Below are 23,057 nucleotides of genomic sequence, written 5' to 3'. Positions count from 1 at the left end.
GCCCTTTTGGGTACGTAATACGTGGTCACCATTGTTAGGTAGTGCTTTGCCTCTCAGGTCTCATTTATTTTCATTAAGATCAAGACGTTTGAATCTGAATGCACATCTGAATGATTAAGATGTTGTCTCTAGGTCTGAACACTGAATGATTAAGACTGTTTGTTTTTCAATATCTGAAGGTGCATAATATATTTATTGAAACATAATAAATATACAATTTAAATTAAAAAAGTAATTAAATAGTAGAAAATAAATACAAATTTAATAAAATAAAATATTATTTGAAAAAAATGAAACATTTATGTTTACTAGTAATGGTGGAAATGTTTTGTAATCGTGGTGGGTGGTGAGTGGGGGTGGAGGGGTGAGCGGGTGGTTGGGGTGAAGGGTGGAAGGTAGTGGGGGGTGGGGTTAGTGGGGAGTGGGGATAGGGTTGGTGGTGGGAGGTGGGGGTAGTGGGGAGTGGGCGTGGGTGGTGTGAGGTAGGGGTTGGTGGGGAGTGGGGGTAGGGTTGGTGGTAGGAGGTGGGGTGGTGGTGTGAGGTAGGGGTTGGTGGTGGGGAGTGGGTGGTTTGGGGTGGGATTAGGTTTGTTAGTGGGGTGGGATGCTGGGAAGTAGAGGGTGGGTGGGTGGTGGGGTGGGGCTGAGGTGGATGGGTGGGGTTGGAGTGGAGAGTGGGTGAGGGTAGGGTTGAGGTGGAGGGTTTGGGGTTGGAGCTAGTGATAAAAAAAAAGTTTCATCCAAAAATACCTCTTAATTATATTAAGACTTGGTTCAAGATCATAATGATTAAGACCTATTCTGTTACACCTCGTAGTTTCCTCCGTTGAGATTCGTTAGGCGTTAGTTGTCCTAATCGTGGAAACGGGAGTTACCTTAGGATATATGAGATTACATGTTCCCATATTATGATTATGGGGGTTTAAGCCCATGAAATAAGCTATGGAAGGATTTAAGAACAAGCAAATAAAGGAATGGAGTTTGTGGGAACTTTGGTAAAACTTGGCAAAATTTTCGGACAGGATTTTAGTCCAGATTGGGGGAGGCATATCTCCTAGAATACGAGGAGTTTTGGTGTGTTTCTTTTATCCAAATTGAAGTTCATCGAGTCTAGTTTCCAACGTAACAAACCGTTGGTCAATGTGACGTCGGAGTAAAAAGTTATGGGTGTTTCAAGATAGACTGTCTGAGCAGAAAATTTCTGCGGACCATTTGACAACCCGCAGGAATTTTGATACCCCGCAGAAAATTCTGCTGCCCATCAAATTGCACCAACCCAGCGTCAAATGGTTACAATGGACCATATTTGACTGGGCAGTTCTACGGACCATTTTGACGGTCCGTAGGAATTTTGATGGCCCGTCAAAATGGGAGCAGAATTGCCCGACGGGATTTTAAGTTCCGCTTTATATAATTCACTCCACTTCTTTTGGACATTTTATTTCACCAAATCAGATCCAAAAGCTCTCCAAAAACCCTCTCTTCAACTCCATAAACTAATCCAAGCCAAAATCCAAGGGAGATTAAATATCAAGAGGCAAGAATCAAGAGATCCATGTGTTACAAGTCTTGCTAGGGTTAGTGGACTCCAAGAATTCTTTAGGTATTGAAGCTAGGGTTTTCATATAAGTTGATAGCTTGCTCCAAAGTTCACTCTTATGAGATAAAAGGTTAGTTTTCATGCTTATTACATATTATTAAGAATGTTTAGTTGTTGAATAACTTGGGTGGAAGGAGAAAGTAGAAGATGAATTCTAAATGTAGTTTTTATGATGTTTTTGAGTAGTAAACTAACTTGAGTTATGATTCTTAGTATAATATGGATATAATATTTTTATGGAAGGTAGTAATAGTGATGAGGAAGCATTGTACGGAAATGTGCTTAAATGGGTGTGAAGTTGTTGGTATAAGTTGAACACAAGGATGAATTTTGAAGGCTAAATTAAATGTGAATACTTGATTATGATATTGTGGATATTATTGTGGTTGTTGGGAGTTGTTTTGTGATATGGTGGAAGTTGACGAAATAGGGAAAATGCTGCCCAATTTTCATTAGGTCATGAATTATTCTAGTTTGAATTTAAGAGTATCATTAAGGCTTAACCATGTTATGAATCCTTCTAAATGTAGATTATTCAAGCTTCAATGGGGAACGTTAAATAGTTAAGGAGACAAAGAGGTATGTAAGACTAACTCTTCTTTCATTAAGGCATGGTTCCCTTGGTATATATATATATATCCTTTCATGAGTTCTATAATGATTTATAAATGACTCTACCCTTAAGAGTACCAAAGCTCATGATTCTCGATACTTTCACGATACTAGAAATTCCTTTATATGATAGTTGATCCTATAAGGATAGATGTAACGAAAACGATGATGACAATGATGTTGATAATACTTATGGACTTTTATGTATAAGTGTCTAAGTATGTATGACTATTATGTAACACCGAGCTTATATGGCCGGGTATGATACCTATCGCGCGCACACCACTGTAGTTAGGTACGGATAACATTGAGCTTTGGTAGGGCCAGGTATGTGTGACACCGAGCCTTGTTATGGCCAGGTATGTGAAACCACCGAACCTTCATGGTCAGGTATGCTATGGATGCGAATATGTATATGAATACGAATATGGATACGGATATGGATATTTGTATATGTATATATGTATGTACACGAGCACGCATTAGAAATGGAAGGTTCCTATGAAAGACAAGTAAGTAATTACGATGATGGCTACTATCTCCTGATTCTCCCATCTTATGCTATTTCTTATGCTCCTATTATGATGTTGATTATGCTTTACATACTCAGTACATTATTCGTACTGACGTCATTTTGTTTGTGGACGCTGCGTCATGCCCGCAGGTGGACAGAGAGACAGGCTTGATCCATAGATATCTTATTCAGGGACTGCATAGAGGAGCTTCATTTCATCCGGAGCTACAGCTTTTGGTATTATTCTTTTGTGTACATACCTATGGGCATGGCGGGGTCCTGTCTCGCCTATATGATGTGACATACTCTACTCTTCTTAGAGGCTCGTAGACAGTTGTATATGATTAGATGTCCTTAGCCTTGTCGGCTCATATTTTGTATATCATTTTGATAGCCTTGTCGGCTTGTGTATATGGATATGGGCATTGTTATTGATGATGATATAAATGTGTTGTTGCCCAACGAGATTAGCACTATTGATGCATATAAATTATGAGTAAGCCATGTGGCTCACCTAGATATGAATATGAGAGTACGATAAGAGGTACTCGAGTGGGTTAGCATCGGGTGCCCGTCATGGTCCTCCGGTTGGATCGTGACATATTCAGATCCAATAAGTGTTTAAATCTTAATGCAAACAAATGCACTTAATGGCTTAAAGTCTAAAATAAGTGCAAACAAATGAGGCCTTAATGTGGGACTACCCGATAAGAATCCGGATTTAGTCGGACCCAATGCGGATACCGGACACCGGATGGAAAACAAAAAAAAAAAATCTCAAATAGATTTCTTTGGTATAGTATAATTATAAAACGGAAAAGGGTCATATTTACCCCTCTACTTTCAAGTAAGGTTCATATATACCCTTCGTTATGCTATTGGAACATAAATGCCCCTACCGTCATACTCTGGGCTCAAATATGCTACATCCTTTTAAATATGCTGATCCCACCTTAAAATAGACACATTGAGGATTGAAATTACATTAGAGGACCCAGATCATTTTTGCCCAGCCAACACCCAAAAATAACCCATCACCCGACCCAAATGAAGCTTCAACAATGGAGCAATCAACCAAACTTCTCTATCATTATCTTTCTCATCATTGTAACGTCTACTGAGGCTAAAGATTATGATTTTTTTTTTTAATTTTCTGCTTCGGAATTTCCGATAACAATGGCGGAAAAGCTAATCAGGTAGCTTAATTTATTCCCTAAACATGAAATCAACAAGGCAATAGGGGATTCTGCATAAGCTATTGAACAACCAAACTTTTCTATCCTTCAATGGAGCTTGTTTTCATTGCTCTTCAAATGGATGCTTTTGATTTTGGTATTGAGAAAATGGAAAACAGAGTGATTCTGATATTCCACAGTTTCAAAAGCATCGCAAAGCTTTTTCACATCGTTGAGCTTTGCATTGGAGTTTTCGTGTTGTTGTGGAGTTCTACCCGGTTGCCTTTTGCGATCAAAATTTCCGGCGAGTATTTCCGACAACTTACTCCATTGTTGAAGATTCATTTTAAAATCGTTTTTTTTTTAGATATTTTTAAAATTAATCCAGATTTTAAAAATAAAATAAAATTAGGACACTTTATTTTAAAAAAAATACTTTATAAAAAATCATTTTTTAGATTTTTTAACTAAAATATTCAATTTTCGAGAATATATTTTAATAAAGGGATTTTATTAAAACAAAAAAGATTCAGATTTTTAATAAAATTCATTTTTAACATATTTATTTTTAGAAAAATCAATTTTTCAGATTGTTTTTTTTTTAAAAAATTGCCATGTAGGCACCATAGAATAAGTTAAATGCCATGTGGCGTCCATGTCATCCAATTCCATTGACTAGACTTGTTTATGTGGGAATATATTAGAAATGAGCAGTATTTTTGACACTTTGCTAATGGTAAGGGTATATTCGGCCCAACTTGTAACGGAGGGGTTTATTTGACTACTTTAGCTAATGGAGGATAAAATTAGCCAATAAATTAAAGTAAAGATATATATTTGACCCTTTTCCCAAAAATGCTTTTGGTGTGCTAATTTGACGATTTGATAACATCCCACAAGTCAAAGTTTCTCCTTTAACAATAATTCCTTGGAGAAATGAAATGTTGAACAAGAAAATTAGGAGTCTCCTAGATCTAAACTGAAAATTGATATATCAGTCACTATGCAGACATGTAGGAGTGTCCCTATAATATGTGGATCATTTGTTCATCCTTAGCCCAACTTTCGTTTTTCTAATATTTATACCATTAGACTAATTCAACTTGTTAACGACCTTGCTTACTCATTAAGAGATGATTGACAATTAGTGGATCTAAATATGCTCTATCATATGAAATAAAATTAAGTAATAATTTATTTGCATGTCTTTTTGCAACTCTTCCATTAATCGGAATATATTTTTGCACATGCATTGACATTAAATTATGTGGAAAAAAAGACCGAGTGATGATAAGTTTTAAAAAGAAGGATATTCCCACTGGGGATAAAAATAATAATGTGAAAACAGGAAATCGCGTTATATGGCCAATGAATGCCAAACAGGAAAAAGGCAAAGTCCACATCAGCCTCTCACCCACTCCAAAGTCGCAAGAAGGCAGTGGTCCTAGTCAATTTTTTTTCGACTCCATTCCACCAATTCAACAATCTTTTCATATAAGTACATATTTCCGTTTGTTAAAGTTTTAACTTTTAAACTACCTTTCAATCTTCTTCTTCATTAGACAATTGAAGCACATAGATACACACGGAAGAATGGGTCATGGAAATTCGAAATCGGATTCCTCCTCCGGCGATTCCGCCGACGGCAACTCGAAATCGTCTCGGATGAGAAAACTCGGTCGACGACTTCGACCTCGACCGAACAGTCGCCACAGTCGTCACAGTTCAAGTTCACATTCTAAGATCCTTAAGGAAGAAGACTTTGCTGGCATCGCTCTCATTCGGATCATCAGTGTAACTTTCTCTTTACTATTTTCCACTCGCTCTACTAAATCTAATGCGTATTCATATTTACGCGTTTTTACTTTAACTTCTCAGAAGAATCAGTGCGTAACTTCCTGTATCTAACTCTACGAGTTTTGCAAAATTTTATACATAATCTGGTAAATGTAAATAGGTAATTTTTTTTTTTTTTTTACTATTTCCTAGGAAATTTGCGTTCGCTCTAGTAAATGTAATACGTATATGTGCTCGTTGTGCGTGTGAATTCGTATTTGCGCGTTAGTTTTGAAAAGACAGAGAGTTTAACTTTCTGTAGGTAATTCCTTCAGATTTTGCTGTGTTTTATACAGTACATACTTTGGTAAATATACTGCGTATTCGTATTTACGCCTTTTTTTAAGTTCTGAAAAGAATCAGTGCGTAACTTTATGTAACTAGTCTCTATGAATTTTGCAAAATTCTATACATAATCTGGTACATGTAATACGTATATGCATGTTGTGCGTGTGAATACAAATTTATACATGTTTTAAGTTTCGAGAAGACATAAAGTGTAACTTTCTCTAACTAACTTACAAATTTTTGATTTTTTTTTTTCCCACTCAGTCTTATAGATGGAATATTTATAGGTGAACTTTTTGTGTGATATATGGATGTTTGTAAGTTTTGAAAAGATGCAGAGTGTAGCTTTCTGCAACTTATCCTACAAAGTTTTGCAAAAAATTGTACAAAATCTGGTAAATGTAATACCTATTTTGTTGGTATTAAGTTACACGTATGGATGAACTTGTGGTTGCTTTGTTTCAGGCAGAGATGAAATTCAAGGACAAATGGCTAGCTTGTATGTCTCTTGGCGAACAAACTTTTCGAACTCACGTGTCTGATCAGTTAAGTACATGTGCCTGCAGATAGTTGCTTGCTATTGAATTTGTGCCTTCAACAATGTTCACAGTACACACACTCAGATAAAACATGTATATTGCATATAAATAATTGGAGAATTCACTTCTCCCACTTCTTCTAATCCACAGTAATAGTTGGGGTGGGGGTTGCATATGCTATTTGTTGCTCAGTATGTTGAGTGTGGGCACGGTAATCAAAGGTTGTTTAGAACTATTTTAACAATTTGAGGATAATTTGCTGAAATTGAAACTAGCTTTTACCTAAAGTATTCTAGGAGCCCGTTTGGATTGGCTTACAGCTTAAAGCTGTTTGCAGCTTATAAGCTGAAAAAAATAAGTTGGGGTAGTCCAACTTATTTTTTTTGGCTTATAAGTTGTTTTCAGCTTATAAGCTGCTTTAGATAAACTAAGTCAAATGGGTCCAATTATTTTTTTGAGCTTATTTTAAGCATAAAATGACTTTAAGCTGGCCAGCCAAACACTCAAAAAAGCTGAAAACAGCTTATAAGCCAACTTATAAGCCAATCCAAACGGGCTCTAGATCTCAAGTAGAAAAACAAAGATGAATGAGTTCAAGTTATGACGTTTTCCAGTTTTATTTAACAAAACTGCCTTTGAGATGTGAGCATGCAAGTGATGAACAAATTTTGAGTTTAGCCATAGGTCCTATTTTGTTGGAGCTGGATAATTGAGTAAATAAAAAGGAGCTACAACTTTAACTAGGTTCTTTACACCTGCCTGGACTCTTTACAACAACAACAACAACAACAGCCCAGTGAAATCCCACATCTTGGGGTCTGGGGAGGGTATAATGTACGCAGACCTTACTCCTACCAAGGTAGGATGGCTGTTTCCGAGAGACCCTCGGCTCAATAGAAGCATAAAAAGGGGGTCAGATAAGGTTAAAAGATTTAAAACGATATTGCAATGAAATAATGCAAGCGACACAGTAAAACAGGATAATCAAGGAATTCAAAGCGATATGGAAATGCAAATCACGAAAGCGGCACAGATAAAATAGAGTAATCAAAGTACAGAAAGTAGCAAATAATAACATAAATCAAAGCACAAGAAATTATAATGCGCTAATGCGCCTACTAATAAGGAAAGATAACGAGACTTATATACTAGCCTTCTACCCTAATGTGGGTCCTCCACACCTTCCTATCTAAGGTCATGTCCTCGGTAAGCTGTAACTGCGTCATGTCCTGTCTAATCACCTCTCCCCAATATTTCTTTGGCCTACCCCTACCTCTTCTGAAACCATCCATGGCTAACCTCTCACACCTCCGCACTGGGGCATCTATGTCTCTCCTCTTCACATGCCCAAACCATCTCAGTCGCATTTCCCGCATCTTGTCTTCCACCGAGGCCACTCCCACCTTATCCCGAATAGCCTCATTTCTAATCCTGTCGCTCCTAGTGTGCCCACACATCCATCTCAACATTCTCATCTCGGCACCTGCCTGGACTCTTTAAAATGCACTAATAGTAACAGACATGGAAAGTGATACTATTTCATTTGGAATTGTAACTGGAAAACTCGTGCACATTTTAAATGTTTTTGGAAAATTGCTGCTAATCTTCTGTTTATCTTACAACAGTTCATAGTATTATTATCTTGATGTGCTGTATAGTTTTGTAATACAATTTATACGTTCTTTGAGATTCTTGTTATCTTTGGAATTTTACTTGCTTTGGATCATTGTTTCTCCAGAAAATGATAATGTGCCAAGTATGACATGCACAGAAGTACGCCATCTCCTTGTTATTTGGCATTCTTATCAATCTGCTACTGCATGTTTATGTGTTAAGAGCTGGAAGAAGGTGTATAGATTCTTGCCTAGGTGATATAGATGACACATTTTCACTTGGATTTTCCCCAGCCATTTTGTAATGTAGAAAAAGAAAAAAAGGGCATAGTTGTGCTTGGCTTCCCTACCTTTTACACCACAAATTAGTGATTATGTTTCTTTTTGTTTTGTTTATTTCTTTGCAGAACTGACAAGCCAACCTGGAACTCAGTGAGTGAAGACTTTATTTTTTTACTACATTTGCTATAAGTTTCTTGTGAAATCACATATGCTTTTTCGTTCAATATATTTAATATGATCAATGCACTCATAGCTGATAAAACCTTTTTGGCCACAATTATTGTTGCTTCCCCACATTGATTAAACACACATACTTATTTAAGATGCTTCTGGTGATCATAGAGATAAGCATTTGTAGTCCTTGTACATGAAAAGTTTTTCTTGTGGGTAGGCGTTGAGTGATCTTTCTAGTATTTAACTTACCTTTCGTTTATCAAGCCCAAGCAAGGTATGATAACTGGAGTCTAGTTAGGCAAGTTACAGTTGTGCTTGCACTGACCCTACAATCCTGGGAATCTTTATTCTGTTAGTAGACAATAGTGTTGGTTCTACCATCTCATTGCATTAGAGTGTTGCGTTCTCGGTTATGCTATCTGTGAGAGAGCCTGATCATTCAAGTAATATTATAAGAAATGAGTAAATAAACCTAGATCCTTATAAGTTCTTTTGGAAACCTTTATACCTCCTCTAGAACTACATCTGACGTGGGACATTGTTATCTCTATCAACTTTGTGTATGTGCTAGGATTCACGCGTGAAATGAAAATTGACTTACTGGTGAATGTACGAGCTTACCAGAGTTTAAGCACCCAACCTATTTTTTTTAAGGGAATGTTCAAGCTATGTGTGCATTAGCCCAAATTTTTGTAAACCCCTTTGATGCTCGTATATACCTAATGGGACACTGTATATTTCAAACACATCCAAATTCTAGTGAGGATAATGGCAAGTTCTAGAAGCTATTTTGACCTTCTTTAGTTTCTTCTTAAAAAAATTAATGAGCTATATGTGTTATGAGCTTTTGCTGATATTATTGAACCTCAATTCCTATAGGGAAGGAAGCTTCTTTTGGAAAGACATGGGGCACATCTTGCAAGAATATCTGTTTTTGAGGTGCGTCATACTTGTGGTTGTGAAAATAGATTGTATCTCTTGCTGGTCATATTTGACCGTTTTAGTTCTGGAAAAGGTGAATGGAGGAGCTTGATAATTTCTGGTCATCATGGTTCATGTTGAGAATGTTACTGGTAAATACGAAAATTAGGATATATGCTTTCTGTCATGCCGACTCATTCATGAATTATGTAGTTTCCTAGAATTTGCTTTATCATATGCCATGGCTTTTTTTTTTTTACTGCTTTGCATTGCTTGTTCTTGTGCCGAGGGTCTACCGGAAACAGCCTCTCTACCTCCCAAGGTAGGGGTAAGGTCTGCATACACTCTACCCTCCCCAGACCCCACTGTGTGAGATTTCTCTGGGTATGTTGTTGTTGTAGTTTCCTGGGATTTATATACAGTTCTCAGGGGCAATACTAAGCCTCACCTTTATCTTGATATGTGTGGAACCAGAAAATTCGTTGTTGATTTTTTGTTCCCAATCCTGTTTTTAAGATCTCAGGAGGAAGATATTGTTGTTTCATTTTTATCTTTGCATCATGTTGCACTTGGAAATGCCAATATTGGTTTTATCCTCTGAGTCATTACCAAAAGAGAAAATGTCAAAAGAAAGAGAAAATCCTCATAAGTTACTTACTACTGATTTATTTTATTTGTGGTACAGACCAATAGACTTTCGAGGAACAATCTAATCGGTTACTGTGAGGTAGATCTACTTGAATTTCTTTCTCAGGTGAGTTGCTTTTGAGATTCAGCAAAATATCTGCAACAAGCGGCACTGTTTCTGTCATGTTTATGTTATTAACCATGGATTAATCATTTGTAATATAACCGTGCAAGTTTTGGGTTTACTTGTCTGTAAGAATCATCTTTTTCTAATATACAGTTTGACAAAATGTTATTTCTATTATTCATTTTTTTTTTTTGCTTAAAATTGTTTATGTCAGAGAGAACATCGGTTACAAAGGCCAAATCCACTTGTCAAGGGCATGTTTCTCAAATTGTACTCACTTAAAAATGTGAATAAATTTTGAATCATCCTTACCTATACTGAACTAAGCCTTTGTGTGATACTGCCCTATATCAATTGTGTATTTGCTCATTATAATGTTATCTGTGTTATGAAGTAGACAAAAGGGCCTTTGATGACAAGTCTTAGGAATTTGGAAAAACTTATTAAAAGCAACACTATATTTTCGCTTGACCAAAAGATAAAATATCGAAGCGGCATGATCTTCACTATGCTTGGATTTAGTAGTATTTTAGAAGTTACCACTTCAAACAGCAGTTAATTTCATCAATCATTTGGATAAGTCAGTAGCCTGCACGTCTCGTACGTCCGAAGTAGGATGTTTACCAGTGCAAGAACAAGGTCGTTATATCGAGATTGATGTAGTTTCATAAGGTAATGCTTTTAGAAGTTTTTACTTGTAAGTATTAACAGAAGCTGCCGGCTTGTCAAAAATGTTGATATGGTGTTTGGAGCTGCATTCCGTAGTTTGCAATATTTACTCCTTTCCTCTAATTGGAGAAGGTTATTCTGTAGTCAAAGGATCTACTAAAATGATACTATGCTGCACTTTTTGTGATTAATCTATGTCTGCTGAATAGTAACTTCAAATTTTTCGATTGTTTAGTATGGCCAAGTTCCTAATCATGAGATTAGGGTTTTCTTCCCTTTTTCAGACCAATGCTTATTCCAATGCTAAGAGAATAACTTATCTTGCAGGATTCCAGTTCTGATACTGAGGATTTTGACTTATTAGACCCATCATCCGCCTCCACAATTGTTGGCCGTATATCTATTTCATGTTGCATTGAGGTTTGTATACGCTGGGGAGCCATCTACTTTTAATTGCTTATGGTAGGTTTCTATGGGCTCTCATCTCTGATGTGCAATTACATTTTCTTGCCAGGACCCTGTTGAGACGGAGAAAACCTTTGTTAGGCGCATCTTATCTATAGTGGTATGTGAAAACTTTACCTGTGTTGTCATTCTAGATTACAGTGATCTGTTAGTGGCTCCTTCTGAAGAATAATGCAGTATAAGCTGGCTAGAAGCTCTGTCTCTCCAATATAGGCTTGTCCCTCATTCAACCATTTCTTTTTTGTTTTTTGATAATTCAAATGAGCTGATTCAATCTCGCCCCCCCCCCCCCCCCCCCCCCTCCCCCTCCCTCCTCCTCCTTTTCTTTTAAAGTTATCAAGATCATCCTATTGCATATCACACCAAGAGGGGCTCAATTTTACAAAAGTTGCGATTAAGTATCCAAAAATCCATCCATTTGTCGGAACAAAAGTGGTTTTTTTCGTTGCATAGTGCAATGCGGACCACCCCCTGTTCTGTCTCTTTCACTTTCCACGCTGGACCCTTCACTCCTCCAGAATTTGTATTCTTTTCTTTCTGACCAGGTTGACCAAAAAATGCACTCATTTCTTTCTGTTAAAAGAGATAAGGTAGACAGAAAGTAAAGGTCATTTGTTTACAATATGTAAATAATTTTCAGTTTGTAAAAGGTGATTTGTTTACAATATGTAAATAATTTTCAGTTTGTAATAATATGCACACTCTCAGTTTAGCTTCTCTGTTCTTATTAATGTTTGGTAATGAGATGATTTATGATTTTGAGAGTTTGCTCTTTGCAGGACTATAATGAAGACGGAGAGCTTTCATTGACTGAGTTCTCTGATTTGATTGATGCTTTTGGAAATAAACTGGCAGCTGAGAAGGTTCGCATCTGGAGAGTATCTTAAGTTCTCACTGTAGTTCTTTTAGAGTCTCTCATGCAACACATTATTGGACTTGATTTCTCATTCAGATCACGTCCTATTCGTACTGTTATTTCAATAATGACCTTTTCTCAGCATAATATAATTGTATTTTTGAAAACCACCTAAACCTGCAAAGAATTCTAGATACATATTTTGTAATTTATTAAGCCAAAGCATACCTTGTATTTTTTATGAAGATTCCAACTTAGCAATCTTTATTCTGTTTCAGAAAGAGGAGATTTTCAAACAAGCTGACAGAAATGGGGATGGTGTTGTCAGCTTGGATGAGTTAGCGACACTTCTGGCTATACAAAATGAAAAGTAAGGCCTCGTAAAATTTGCATGCCTGGAATCAAATGTGATATCTTTTTTAAGGAATCCCTTCAATGCTCAGGTTTAATGAACTTCAGCGTCTAAATGAGTTCTTTTATTTATTTGCGTTTCTCCACTATTTAATTAAGTGAGACTTTTCTAGTTCTAGCCATGAGGAGGCAGGGAACTGAGAAAAAAGTTGGTAAGGAGGATGGGAACTCCAAGGGGAAATTGAATGCTTAGCTACTCAAGGGAAAGCGACGTGGACCCATTGAACCAAAGACACTTTCCAGTAGGAGTACTATGCAACTCTATTTTGAAAGATCTCTCATTGTTCCTTCAATATTGTCCTTAAAGATCACACTACAATTGTATTTGCAAATTCATAGTCAAAGGTGGTTTACACGCCTTAAGAAACGAACAGTTGGGGGAATTAGTGAACTTCCTAATACCTAGAAGGTTATATTTGAACCTGTAAAAACTTCTAGGTGACAACGCTTTCACATAATTGCCTTTTAAGCTCTTTTATATGATAGTATGTAGCCTGAAATGTTGTTAACGGGATAATTATTCTTTAACGATGTACATGAGGAGTGGATAAAAGTGGGAGACTCATAAACAATTTACCTAGAGATGATTAGAAACCTCCTTGAGATGTCATCTTGTCAAACGCTTTTTTGGACATTCCTAAACTTTTATTCGAAGTTCTTCGCCTCAAGTAAAGATACATGATATCTATCCTTGCATTGATTTACTTTCTCTTTTCTGCAAGATATATATACTTCTGTCATTGGCTTCATGGTCTTATATTCTCCTGTTGACTCAATGTTCTTCTCGTGCAGGGAACCAATAATCAATTGCTGTCCAGTTTGTGGCGAAGTTCTTAAAGTTTCGGATGGGTTGAACAACATGATTCATATGACCCTGTGTTTTGATGAGGGGACTGGGAATCAGGTTATGACAGGAGGATTCTTGACTGATAAGGAGGCTTCAAGTGGGTGAGAATTATGCAACTGTTCCGAGTCTCTAATTATTCCTAATAAAATTACTTACCTCTTGATTATTATTTTATGTTTTGAATTCTTTTGATTTTATTATGAAATATTGAAGTTCACATACTTGTATAATTCTGTACAGATGGATGTTCAAACTGAGTGAATGGGCCCATTTTTCAACTTTTGATATCGGTTTAAGGTCTGGTTAAAGTGCATCACATATCTTGGTATGCTCTTGTACTCACTCCATCCCTCACAAGAAATGTCTCTCATCTTTCTGGTATGCATATATGGAAGGAGCAGCCTTTTTTTCTGTAGAAATTGGGTCAAGGATCTCTGACATTAAAGTGTGCTTTACTTGTCTTGTCTTCTTACATGCTTTATCAGATAGACCAATTTGATTTTCCTCTTTTGCTGACTTCAGCCATATGCATTGCAATCAGATGTTGCTTTTAAACACTGTTTTGACATACTATACGAAATTAACATGGTGCGGTGTTGGAGCCAGGACCATATGTCTTACAAATGGGGACTCTTCCTGTGTTTTCTCTCTGGATCTCGTTGGTATCACATTTTCATTTTAGATTCTGTTTCTAAACCATCTTGGCATGTTTTACTTCATGAAGCTGATGAAATGAGCCTTCTTGAATTATCACCTAAAAGTAACAGAGTGTGGGATATCTTCTGGTAGCTCAACCTATTTTGAAACATCACTGTGGATTCCTTGGAAATATACAGATGGTAAACTAAGTTGCTGCTCCTACACGCTGTTGCTGTGCTAGAAGTGCTTATTCTAGTTCTTGGGCAAGCCTGTTGGTGTCCAATTCCTTTATATTTGTATTTTTCATCTTGTTTATCAATTTAGGGTTCTCTTGTGAATTCTGAAGTGCCTTATATATGATTCCATTGCTAGCAAAAGTTATGACTTTGAATTGGCCGAAGATCTTATGTCATTTCTTCATTGAGAGTCACCTTTTTTTGAACACCTATTTTTGAACACCTTTTTTTGAATCCTTACATTTAGTGTTTTTGAAAATAGTTACTAACACTGTCTGAGGGCTCACCTATTTCTCCATTGTCATTTACTGCATTCATGTGAGATTTTTAAAGATCAACTGGGTGTTCTTTTTTTTTTTTTTTTCTTCATTCATTCTCCCTTTCTTTTGCCTTACGTGCAGAGGATTAGAAATAGAGCATGCTGGAAAACAAGGTTCTTTTGTCCTCTGATGACATCTAATGTTGCATCCTCTCTTTGTTAGGTTTATGACCGCCGAAAGAAAAGGCTAGTGGAGGAAATAATTGATCGGAAGATTGTCTTGTCAATGAGGGCTATCTATCAGTCTAAGTTTGGCCTTGGCCTTATGGATAGTGGTATGCTTTTGACTTGATCACTTATCAAGATCTTCAATTGAAAGAAGCAATTTTCGTATATACAGTTCATCTATATATTAGACTATATGGAATCTAGTTCGCCCCTATGATATATGTTAGTTTCAGTTTTTGGCCCATAATACTCAAAGTAGCTTCTTTAGCCTCCGGAATTCAAAAAAATAATGGTTCTAGTCCATCTTTAGTATATGTATCTCAATCTGTTAAGGTCAGGGACATTTGGTAACTCTCATGGTGGAAAATCGAAAGAAGAACAAACAGAAAGCAAACACATAATAATAATAAGCTTGATCTTTTTGTCAGCAAAGGGTAGGAGGAGTGTCTCTGGGAGCCTGGCTATAATGGATGTGGAGGAGCTTGGAGAGGGAGGAAGGGGAAGGGGAAGGACTAGGGATACAAATGTTATGCAATGGACTACGCTCAATCTTAGCTAGTTTTTAGTGTTTGAAGGATCTGCACTAGATACTTGTAAGTCTCACTTGCGTTACACCCGTCCGACCTGTGTAATTCAGCGCAAATGAAAATTGCATTTAAATAAGTCCAGGGAGTGGGTTGTTGAGGATGGGGACGAGGATCACTGGAGAGAAACGTTGGTTGAAGTTTTGATTATTACCTTTTTCCTTTTTCTTGTGTTTTTCTCTTTCTTTCTTTCTTTCTTTCTTTCTTTCTTTCTTTCTTTCCACCTCATTCTTTATTTTTGCATAAAAGCTTTTTCTTTATTTTTTGCTTGTTTATTCTATTTGTTTGTCCAAGAGACTATTTTAAATTTGTTAAAATTTAATGGGTTGTTAAGGATGGGGATGAGCAGCAGAGGAGAGAAAGGTTGGGTTGAGGTTTCAATTTTTTACTTTTTCCTGTGTTTTCCTCTTTCTTCTTTACACATTAATCTTTATTTATGCATATTAGCTTTTCCTTTTTTTTTTTTTTGGCTTATTTATTCTATTTGTTTGCTTAAGAGACTATCAAAATTTCGAAAATCCATAATTTTTTTCCCGGTTTTATGTCAAATTACTAAACAGCCCTGAATTTAAATCAGTTGTAATTATTCCTGTTCATTCTTAACGGTTCTACTCAAGAATGAGCCAAAAGTTCCACTTTTAGTTAAATGAGAGGGCTCGAACTGCAATCAAGAGTGTCGCAGGGGCCACCAAACTAGTTCTGGCAAGTTTTGAGTAAGACATTGGCTTACATGCTAGTCGAAATTGTCAACGTTGCATGGCCAAAAGTTCTTTTTGTCCTGAAAAAAAAAGAAGGAAATATCTAACTGAGTTTTGATTAAAAAAAAAAAAAAAGGAAATGTCTAACTGACGCTGATTTGGTAATACTGAACTTCCCCATCATCCTATCCATCTCTGATATGTTTCTTTTATCAGATACAGTCAGCTTGAGAAATTTACAAGAGTACCTAGTAAGAGTTTGTAAATTGCGGCCCATCTTTTTCTGCTGTGGATTCTTTTTGCTGATTATTACCATTTTAACTTTAGCACAGGTGCAAAAGAAATCTTGCGGAGCCTCTCTGAAAAACAGGGCAAGAAAATGGATTCTGCTGAATCAGCTAAAGAAATACCAAACTTCATTGAATTTTTTAAGGTATCCGTCCCAGTTAAACATCAAAATCATCATTATGATTTATGATGTCATAAGTCTGATTATACATGGTTCTTATTTCATCCTAGTAGATTCACTAGCTAGCGTAAGCTTAACTGCCGTTAGATTCTGTACTTTTTCTTCAATATACCAAGTTTTCTGTAACGTCTTTTAGCCAACTTAGGAAAAGAACTATTTTTTGTGTTACTTATATTTCCTGATAAAAAAAAAAAAGGAAAAAAGAAAAGAAGCTCTACTTTTTGTAGAATTAAAATTATTATCCTTTTGCTTTCCCCATTTATTTCACTCTGGCTACTGTTGCAATAAACTGTGGGTGCCCTGGAAGAGATTTGAATGATAAAAGTTGCATCTTTGGATTAAATGCATCTTCCCTTCTATGTGTCATGTACAAAAAGCTATCCTGAAATGTTGTCCATCTTCCTCATAGCGGAAGAAGTTTGTTTCAACACTTTATTACTTTTGATATTACACTATACAATCAAGTTGGATATGCATCAGAAAAAAATTCTGGAGTGCGGATTTATAGATGTAATCATTGCAAGAATTCAATTGTCAAATAGGACCAGCATTTGTCCTAGTAAATATTCTAGAATTATCCAAATTACAACTTTGCCCACTTGTGGGACTACACTGGGTATGTTATTGTTGTTGTGGTTGTTGTATCCAAATTACAACTTTAACTCTATTCTAGCGGCTACTTCTCTATAAAGTACTATAAGATATGAATTATACTCTTGATCCTATAAGTGAAATCATGAAAGAGGCAAAACTGGATAGCAAGGCCCTTGACTGAACAGTTTTTTGGTTCTGAAATGGGAAAGGAGAAGTAATTCTTTTTCCCTCATTATCTTCTTAAAGCCCCAGTCTTTAGATGCTGAAGATGGGATCATTTGTTTGGTAATTTGACTGCATCGCTATTTTATGATGAACATGTTTTGTGCTTGAATTTATTATAATTTCTATATTTGTTGGCGATATCTATGTATAGTCTCTTTTGATGTACACAGAAAATATGTTGTTGTTGTAAACTGCTGTGATTGACTTCATAATTCTGTTTCAGGATCAAATAAATATGGATGAAATCAAGTATCCATTGGAGCAATTTAAGGTACGCCAAGCCTTCAGGCTGCGTGGGCTTTCATTTGAGAGAGTATAGTTTATTCTTTCTTTCTTCACTTCAATTTGTTATGCTGCTTGTATATGGAAGCTTCCCATTATCAATGAAATAACACTTGATCTCAAAAAAAGAAGAAGTTCCAAGTAGGTCTTTGGACTGATTGCAAGAGAATGAACTGATATTTATGAATTATGAAAAGAATGAATATAGTTCAGTCTGTTCCTCTCATATGCTTCAATTTGGTATGACATACAGAAGAAATTGAGTAGACGAACTGAAGCAATCTTTTCTCATGTCATGATATGATTGTTTCTGCTAGGGAGTAGCTGTAGCTTTGCGTTGGTAACAGTAATAAGGCACAAGTATTGGCATACCTTAAGTCAAAGATGAACTGTGCCAAATGTTTGTGGTATGTTGTTTCAGTTGACTGTTGGTGAAACTTAGGCATGGACCTACAATTGACTTATCAGTGCATACCACAAAATAATATGTATCCGGGAAACCTATCAATGATCCGCTAAGCAACATAAATGTTCCAATTCTGTATAAAGTGGATTTTTTTTAAAATCAATTAGCCTGTTTCTTATCACCTAATCTAATTAAACAGAAAGCTTATTCAGTGAGGAAGATTACCGGTCACTTGGATGTACTGTATCTTGATCAATCCAATGCACTTTATTTGTATTTGATTATTGTTCACATAATTTACTGATGTTGTAAATTTTTAATAAAGTTTTAACTATCTTTGCACATCATTTCTTTGATGGTCACATAAATTTGTTTTCCAGACATTCAACGAATTTTTCATAAGAGAGTTGAAGCCTGCTGCAAGACCTATTGCTTTTGTAGAATGTGATGATATTGCTGTATGTGCTGCTGATTGCCGTCTGATGGCATTCAACAGTACTGCTGATAGTATAAGATGTTGGATCAAGGTAAATCTAAGTTATTGTTAACAAATGTCTGTTTTTTCATTATTGCTGGTAAATAATTTGCTGTTTCTCGTTATCAAAAAGTATTTTGCTGTTTCTCATGATACTAGTAATGATTGCCTAGTGCAGATTATTTGCAGAGCCTATCCGGGTGTTCAGCGTAAAATAAATATTTCAACTTTTTATTACATGGGCACTACTTTATAACCGTTGTTGACATTTGTCCAATGCTTGATTTTTTTTTTTTTTTTTGTGATAACTGTGGTGTCCGGGCTAGCTTGCGCACACCTCGACTAATTCCACGGGGTACCTGCCACCTCCCACCAGCAACAGGTACCAGGTAACTCTGTCCACCAAGGCTAGGACAGATGGGAAGAGAATCACGGTTCTCAACCCACTTCATTGACCACTAGGCCCCTCCCTTGGGTGCCCAAATTGCTAGATTTTGCTTCTCTTATTTCGCCTTTATGTGTGTGTTATTATCCGTTACGGAAATGATAAATCATTTTGACCTATTGTGATATCTTAGAAGTTTCAAAAGCTTACTCATTTACATTGTGATGCAAACTACCTTGGTATCTTATGGATTACCTCAGGGTCGAAAGTTTTCCATCCAAGGTCTCCTGGGAAATGAAACATGTCCTAGTGAATTTGCCAATGCAGCTCTAGTGATATTTCGCTTGGCACCACAGGTAGAACTGTTGTGAACCTTCTTCATTGTTGGAGCTATTTCACACTATTAATATTTCCGTTAAAATTTCTCAATGTTGATTTTTTTTTTTTGGTTAAGTAAATTTCCACTGTTATATTCTGATTTACCCTTTTGGATATGCTATATTCACATACAGGACTATCATCGTTTCCACTTTCCTGTGTCTGGAACTATTGAGAAATTTATTGAAATACCTGGTTGCCTGTATACGGTATGTAAAGTATATTGCTTCTTTAAATGTGGCTTATTTGTTCTTGGCAGCGAATTCTGCTTCTTTATCAGAGTAATTTTTAAATCCTCCTAATGATGTATGTTATTCCACTCACCCCACTCCCCTTTTCTTCTCTTCTTCTAGGTGAATCCTATTGCTGTGAACAGCAAATATTGCAATGTCTTCACAGAGAATAAGAGGGTTGTGTCTATAATTTCTACAGAACACTTCGGGAAGGTATGTCATTTTATGCATTTGATTCCAGTTTCAAAAATAATTTTTCTTTCATGAGAAAGCAATGTACTACTTTGTTATATTGTCCTGCTATCCTTTATTGACCATGCTAATTTAGGACTAATTAATTCTGATAAACAATATTAGTAATATGAATGAATTTAAGCATTTAGCCAAAACTTCAAGTTGATGGGTAGAGTAGAGTTTAGGACTACTATTATTATTAGTATTATTATTATTATTATTATTATTATTATTATTATTATTTTACACACATAGATTGAAGTTTTATGCTCTCCTCTTTAAGCTATTTTTTTTTGAAAGGTGAGGAAGGGTTTACCAGGTTCAAGAGTGATCCTAAATATGAGAGAATGAGCTAACAGGCTAAAAAAGTGAGTTGTGGACTTGGAGCAAGGAAATGAACTAGACGGATGGAATTTTGGGGAGAGGTGTGGACAGAGATAGAAAGTAGGGAGTTTATATAGAATTGGGTTGGAAGTATGAGCAAAAAGGGCGTGAAAACAGACTTATGCTAAGAAAACAAGCTTAAATTGACTTGGATACCATGTGAAATCTTACGTCAAACCCAAAACCCGACGACGATAGGTATGTCATTGTAAACTTTTCGAAATAATATGCTTTTATATTTAATAGCTCCAATTAGTGTAACGTGGTTCATTCATTTACATGTGGAATGAAGTTTTTTCCAGTTTTAGTTTTTCTCCTTTTTTTCACTCAAAGGGCTTAAATTCAGGAGCCCAAATGGTTCAATTGGTTGAAAATAGGCCTAGAGCGGAGAGTGAGTTAAACAGGCTGAGGAAGTGGCTGGAGCAGTGATTGAGTTGAGAGAAAGGACAACAGAATGATATATTATGATATACCATTAGGCAGAAGTTGAGAGAAAAACGGATGTCTGAATATATATATATATGCGCATCCAAACGAAAGCCGCCTTAAAACACTGGAAGTAACCACAATGTCCTTGATATCCCCATCCGAAGTGGACATTATAAATATCTGAAAATTCAGAGTGCTATTCTCTTCTTTATCAGTAAGAGGTTTTTGATTTTTATCTTATAATGTTTCTCTCATTAGGCTGTGTTTGATTCAAAGCAATGGATCTAGTGACAGATCTCATTGACACGGTTATCAGATCCATAGGCCACTTTGATTGTGTGACTACTATTTTGAATTTCCTTTTTAGATGAATTAGCTAATCTTTTAAGAAAATCTCCACATCTCCTAGCGGCTATTTTTAAGTCATTAATGTGTTTAGTCTCTAAGGTGTTGAGCTTATGTTCTCACTAAAGTTTCAATCCTTCCCTTTTCTGTCTATAGGAGCTCTAACTATACTTGTTATTAATGCTTAATTGCTTATACCCTTCTAAGTTGAGTCAGAAATTCTGACTTGTTGCACATTGAGCTCTATGCCCTTACTGTGTTTCATTATGCTCAATTTGGTGAAAGAAGCTTTGCTTTATTGACTGCAGGTTGCATTTGTCGCAATTGGAGCAACAATGGTTGGTAGCATTAATTTCTCCAGAAAGGAGGGCGACTATGTGAAAAAAGGGGATGAGGTTCGGTACTTATTAGCTGAGGCTTTTGCTGTCCTAGAATTAAATGATCCTGTTTGATGTCTAATTCGTATTTCTTGTTCGTGATTGCAGTTTGGATATTTTTCTTTTGGTGGAAGTACCGTAATTTGTGTCTTTGAAAAGGTAGGTCACCAAGTTTTTTCTTTCTACTTAAATAACTTGGAAAATTTCATTTTGAGAGTGACATTGTGAAATGTAGCTGTAGAACTGTTCTAGTCCACCTATTTAGTGACATTTAAGCCTCTTTTTATCATCGGAAGTTTTCAAATGAGATCTCCTTCCCCTTTGAAATCTTGAAGTGATAATCACTTTGATTGGCACATTGGTTTTGTTGGTTATGTGCAACATTGCTCAAGTACCCTTACATCTCCAAAATTATTATTACTTGAATATATGTAAATCATACAGTGGCATGCTTTTACTGTTAAGTGAATACTCTTCTTATAAAAAATAAGTGTTAAGCAATAATCTTTTTTCTGCTTATATCAATCTTTTTTCTGCTTATATCGAAAAGAGTTAACCATTCTGCCAGTGTAGAAAGTATGCCGAGTTCTTATCTCCTGATAGAGTAACATCTATAGAACCAAAATGGGAAGTGTTCCCGGAGTGTTGTGTCATAGAAGGATACTTGCCAAAGTGAAAGACAAGTTTTATAGAACGGTTTTAATTCCAACAGTGTTATATAAGAGTGAATGTTGGGCCAAAAAGTCGGTGCCGCAAAGATGCGAATACTATGATGGATGTGCACTCACTAGATTAGACAGATTAAAATGACTACATTCACAGAAGCGTTAGAGATTCATGAACTTTTTTGGGATTGATGGTGAATCACTTGCCTCATAATATTGGCCAGCTTACAACGTTCATTTCGAAATTAAACATTTTGTGTACCTATACATAGAATTCTTCACCCTTCCCTTCTCTCTTTTTTGTCTATTGCATCCAATCTAAGTGTACATTTGGAAGCGCCATTCCCAAGAGGGAGTAGTAAGCAAAAATATGGAAATAATTTATTTTATGAAATTTAACTATCCTGCCGTAGTTCAGTGATTTGATATCTAATCTGTGGGAATGTGCAGGATTCCATAAAGATAGATGAAGATCTCTTGGAAAATAGTGCAAGAGCACTTGAGACCTTGGTATCAGTAGGAATGCAGTTGGGTGTCTCCGTGAAGAAGCAGGGTAATATGGCGCCGCCAAATTTCAGAAACCTTTCATTATGAGTTTGATATCTTCGTCAACTATGTAGAAATTAGTCCTGGATGATTGAACGAATTAATCGAGCTGATTGTTGTGTTTAGTTTGTACCTTTTAGGGCTTGTCTTCTAAATTATGTGTTACTTAGTAATTTCCCTCATTTTTCATGAAGATACTAATTACAAGAATTAGCATTTGCTATCATTCATTGCTGTGATTAATTTGTCATTTCCTATGATGTAAAATGCCCTGTATGTCTTATATTAGCTTGAGTAACCACTTCAAACTGTAGAAAGAATAAGGCAGCAACAACAACAACAACAACAACAACATACCCTGTAAAATCCCACCAGGTAGGATCTAGGGAGGGTTGAGTGTACGCAGACCTTACCCCTACCTTGTGACGGG

General features: G+C 36.2%; 1 protein-coding gene across 1 annotated transcript; it reads left to right on the top strand.

Annotated features, from left to right (window-relative positions):
• The first annotated feature begins 5,322 nt into the window (after nt 1-5,322).
• On the top strand, nt 5,323-22,928 carry LOC132598758 (phosphatidylserine decarboxylase proenzyme 2-like). The gene is given in 21 exon segments (XM_060311827.1): nt 5,323-5,695; nt 6,491-6,570; nt 8,585-8,609; nt 9,513-9,572; nt 10,240-10,308; nt 11,305-11,397; nt 11,492-11,542; nt 12,222-12,305; nt 12,577-12,668; nt 13,502-13,657; nt 13,797-13,881; nt 14,914-15,025; nt 16,533-16,633; nt 17,712-17,759; nt 18,557-18,703; nt 19,297-19,392; nt 19,549-19,623; nt 19,768-19,860; nt 21,348-21,434; nt 21,525-21,575; nt 22,532-22,928. Coding segments are annotated over 21 exon segments (1,950 nt in total). The 5' UTR covers nt 5,323-5,494; the 3' UTR covers nt 22,676-22,928.
• The last annotated feature ends 129 nt before the right edge of the window (nt 22,929-23,057 follow it).

Source organism: Lycium barbarum, chromosome 6, assembly GCF_019175385.1.
Source record: "Lycium barbarum isolate Lr01 chromosome 6, ASM1917538v2, whole genome shotgun sequence".
Lineage (NCBI taxonomy): Eukaryota > Viridiplantae > Streptophyta > Magnoliopsida > Solanales > Solanaceae > Lycium > Lycium barbarum.
The sequence above is the reverse complement of the archived record's forward strand: the minus strand, read 5'-3'. Positions and strand labels throughout refer to the sequence as shown.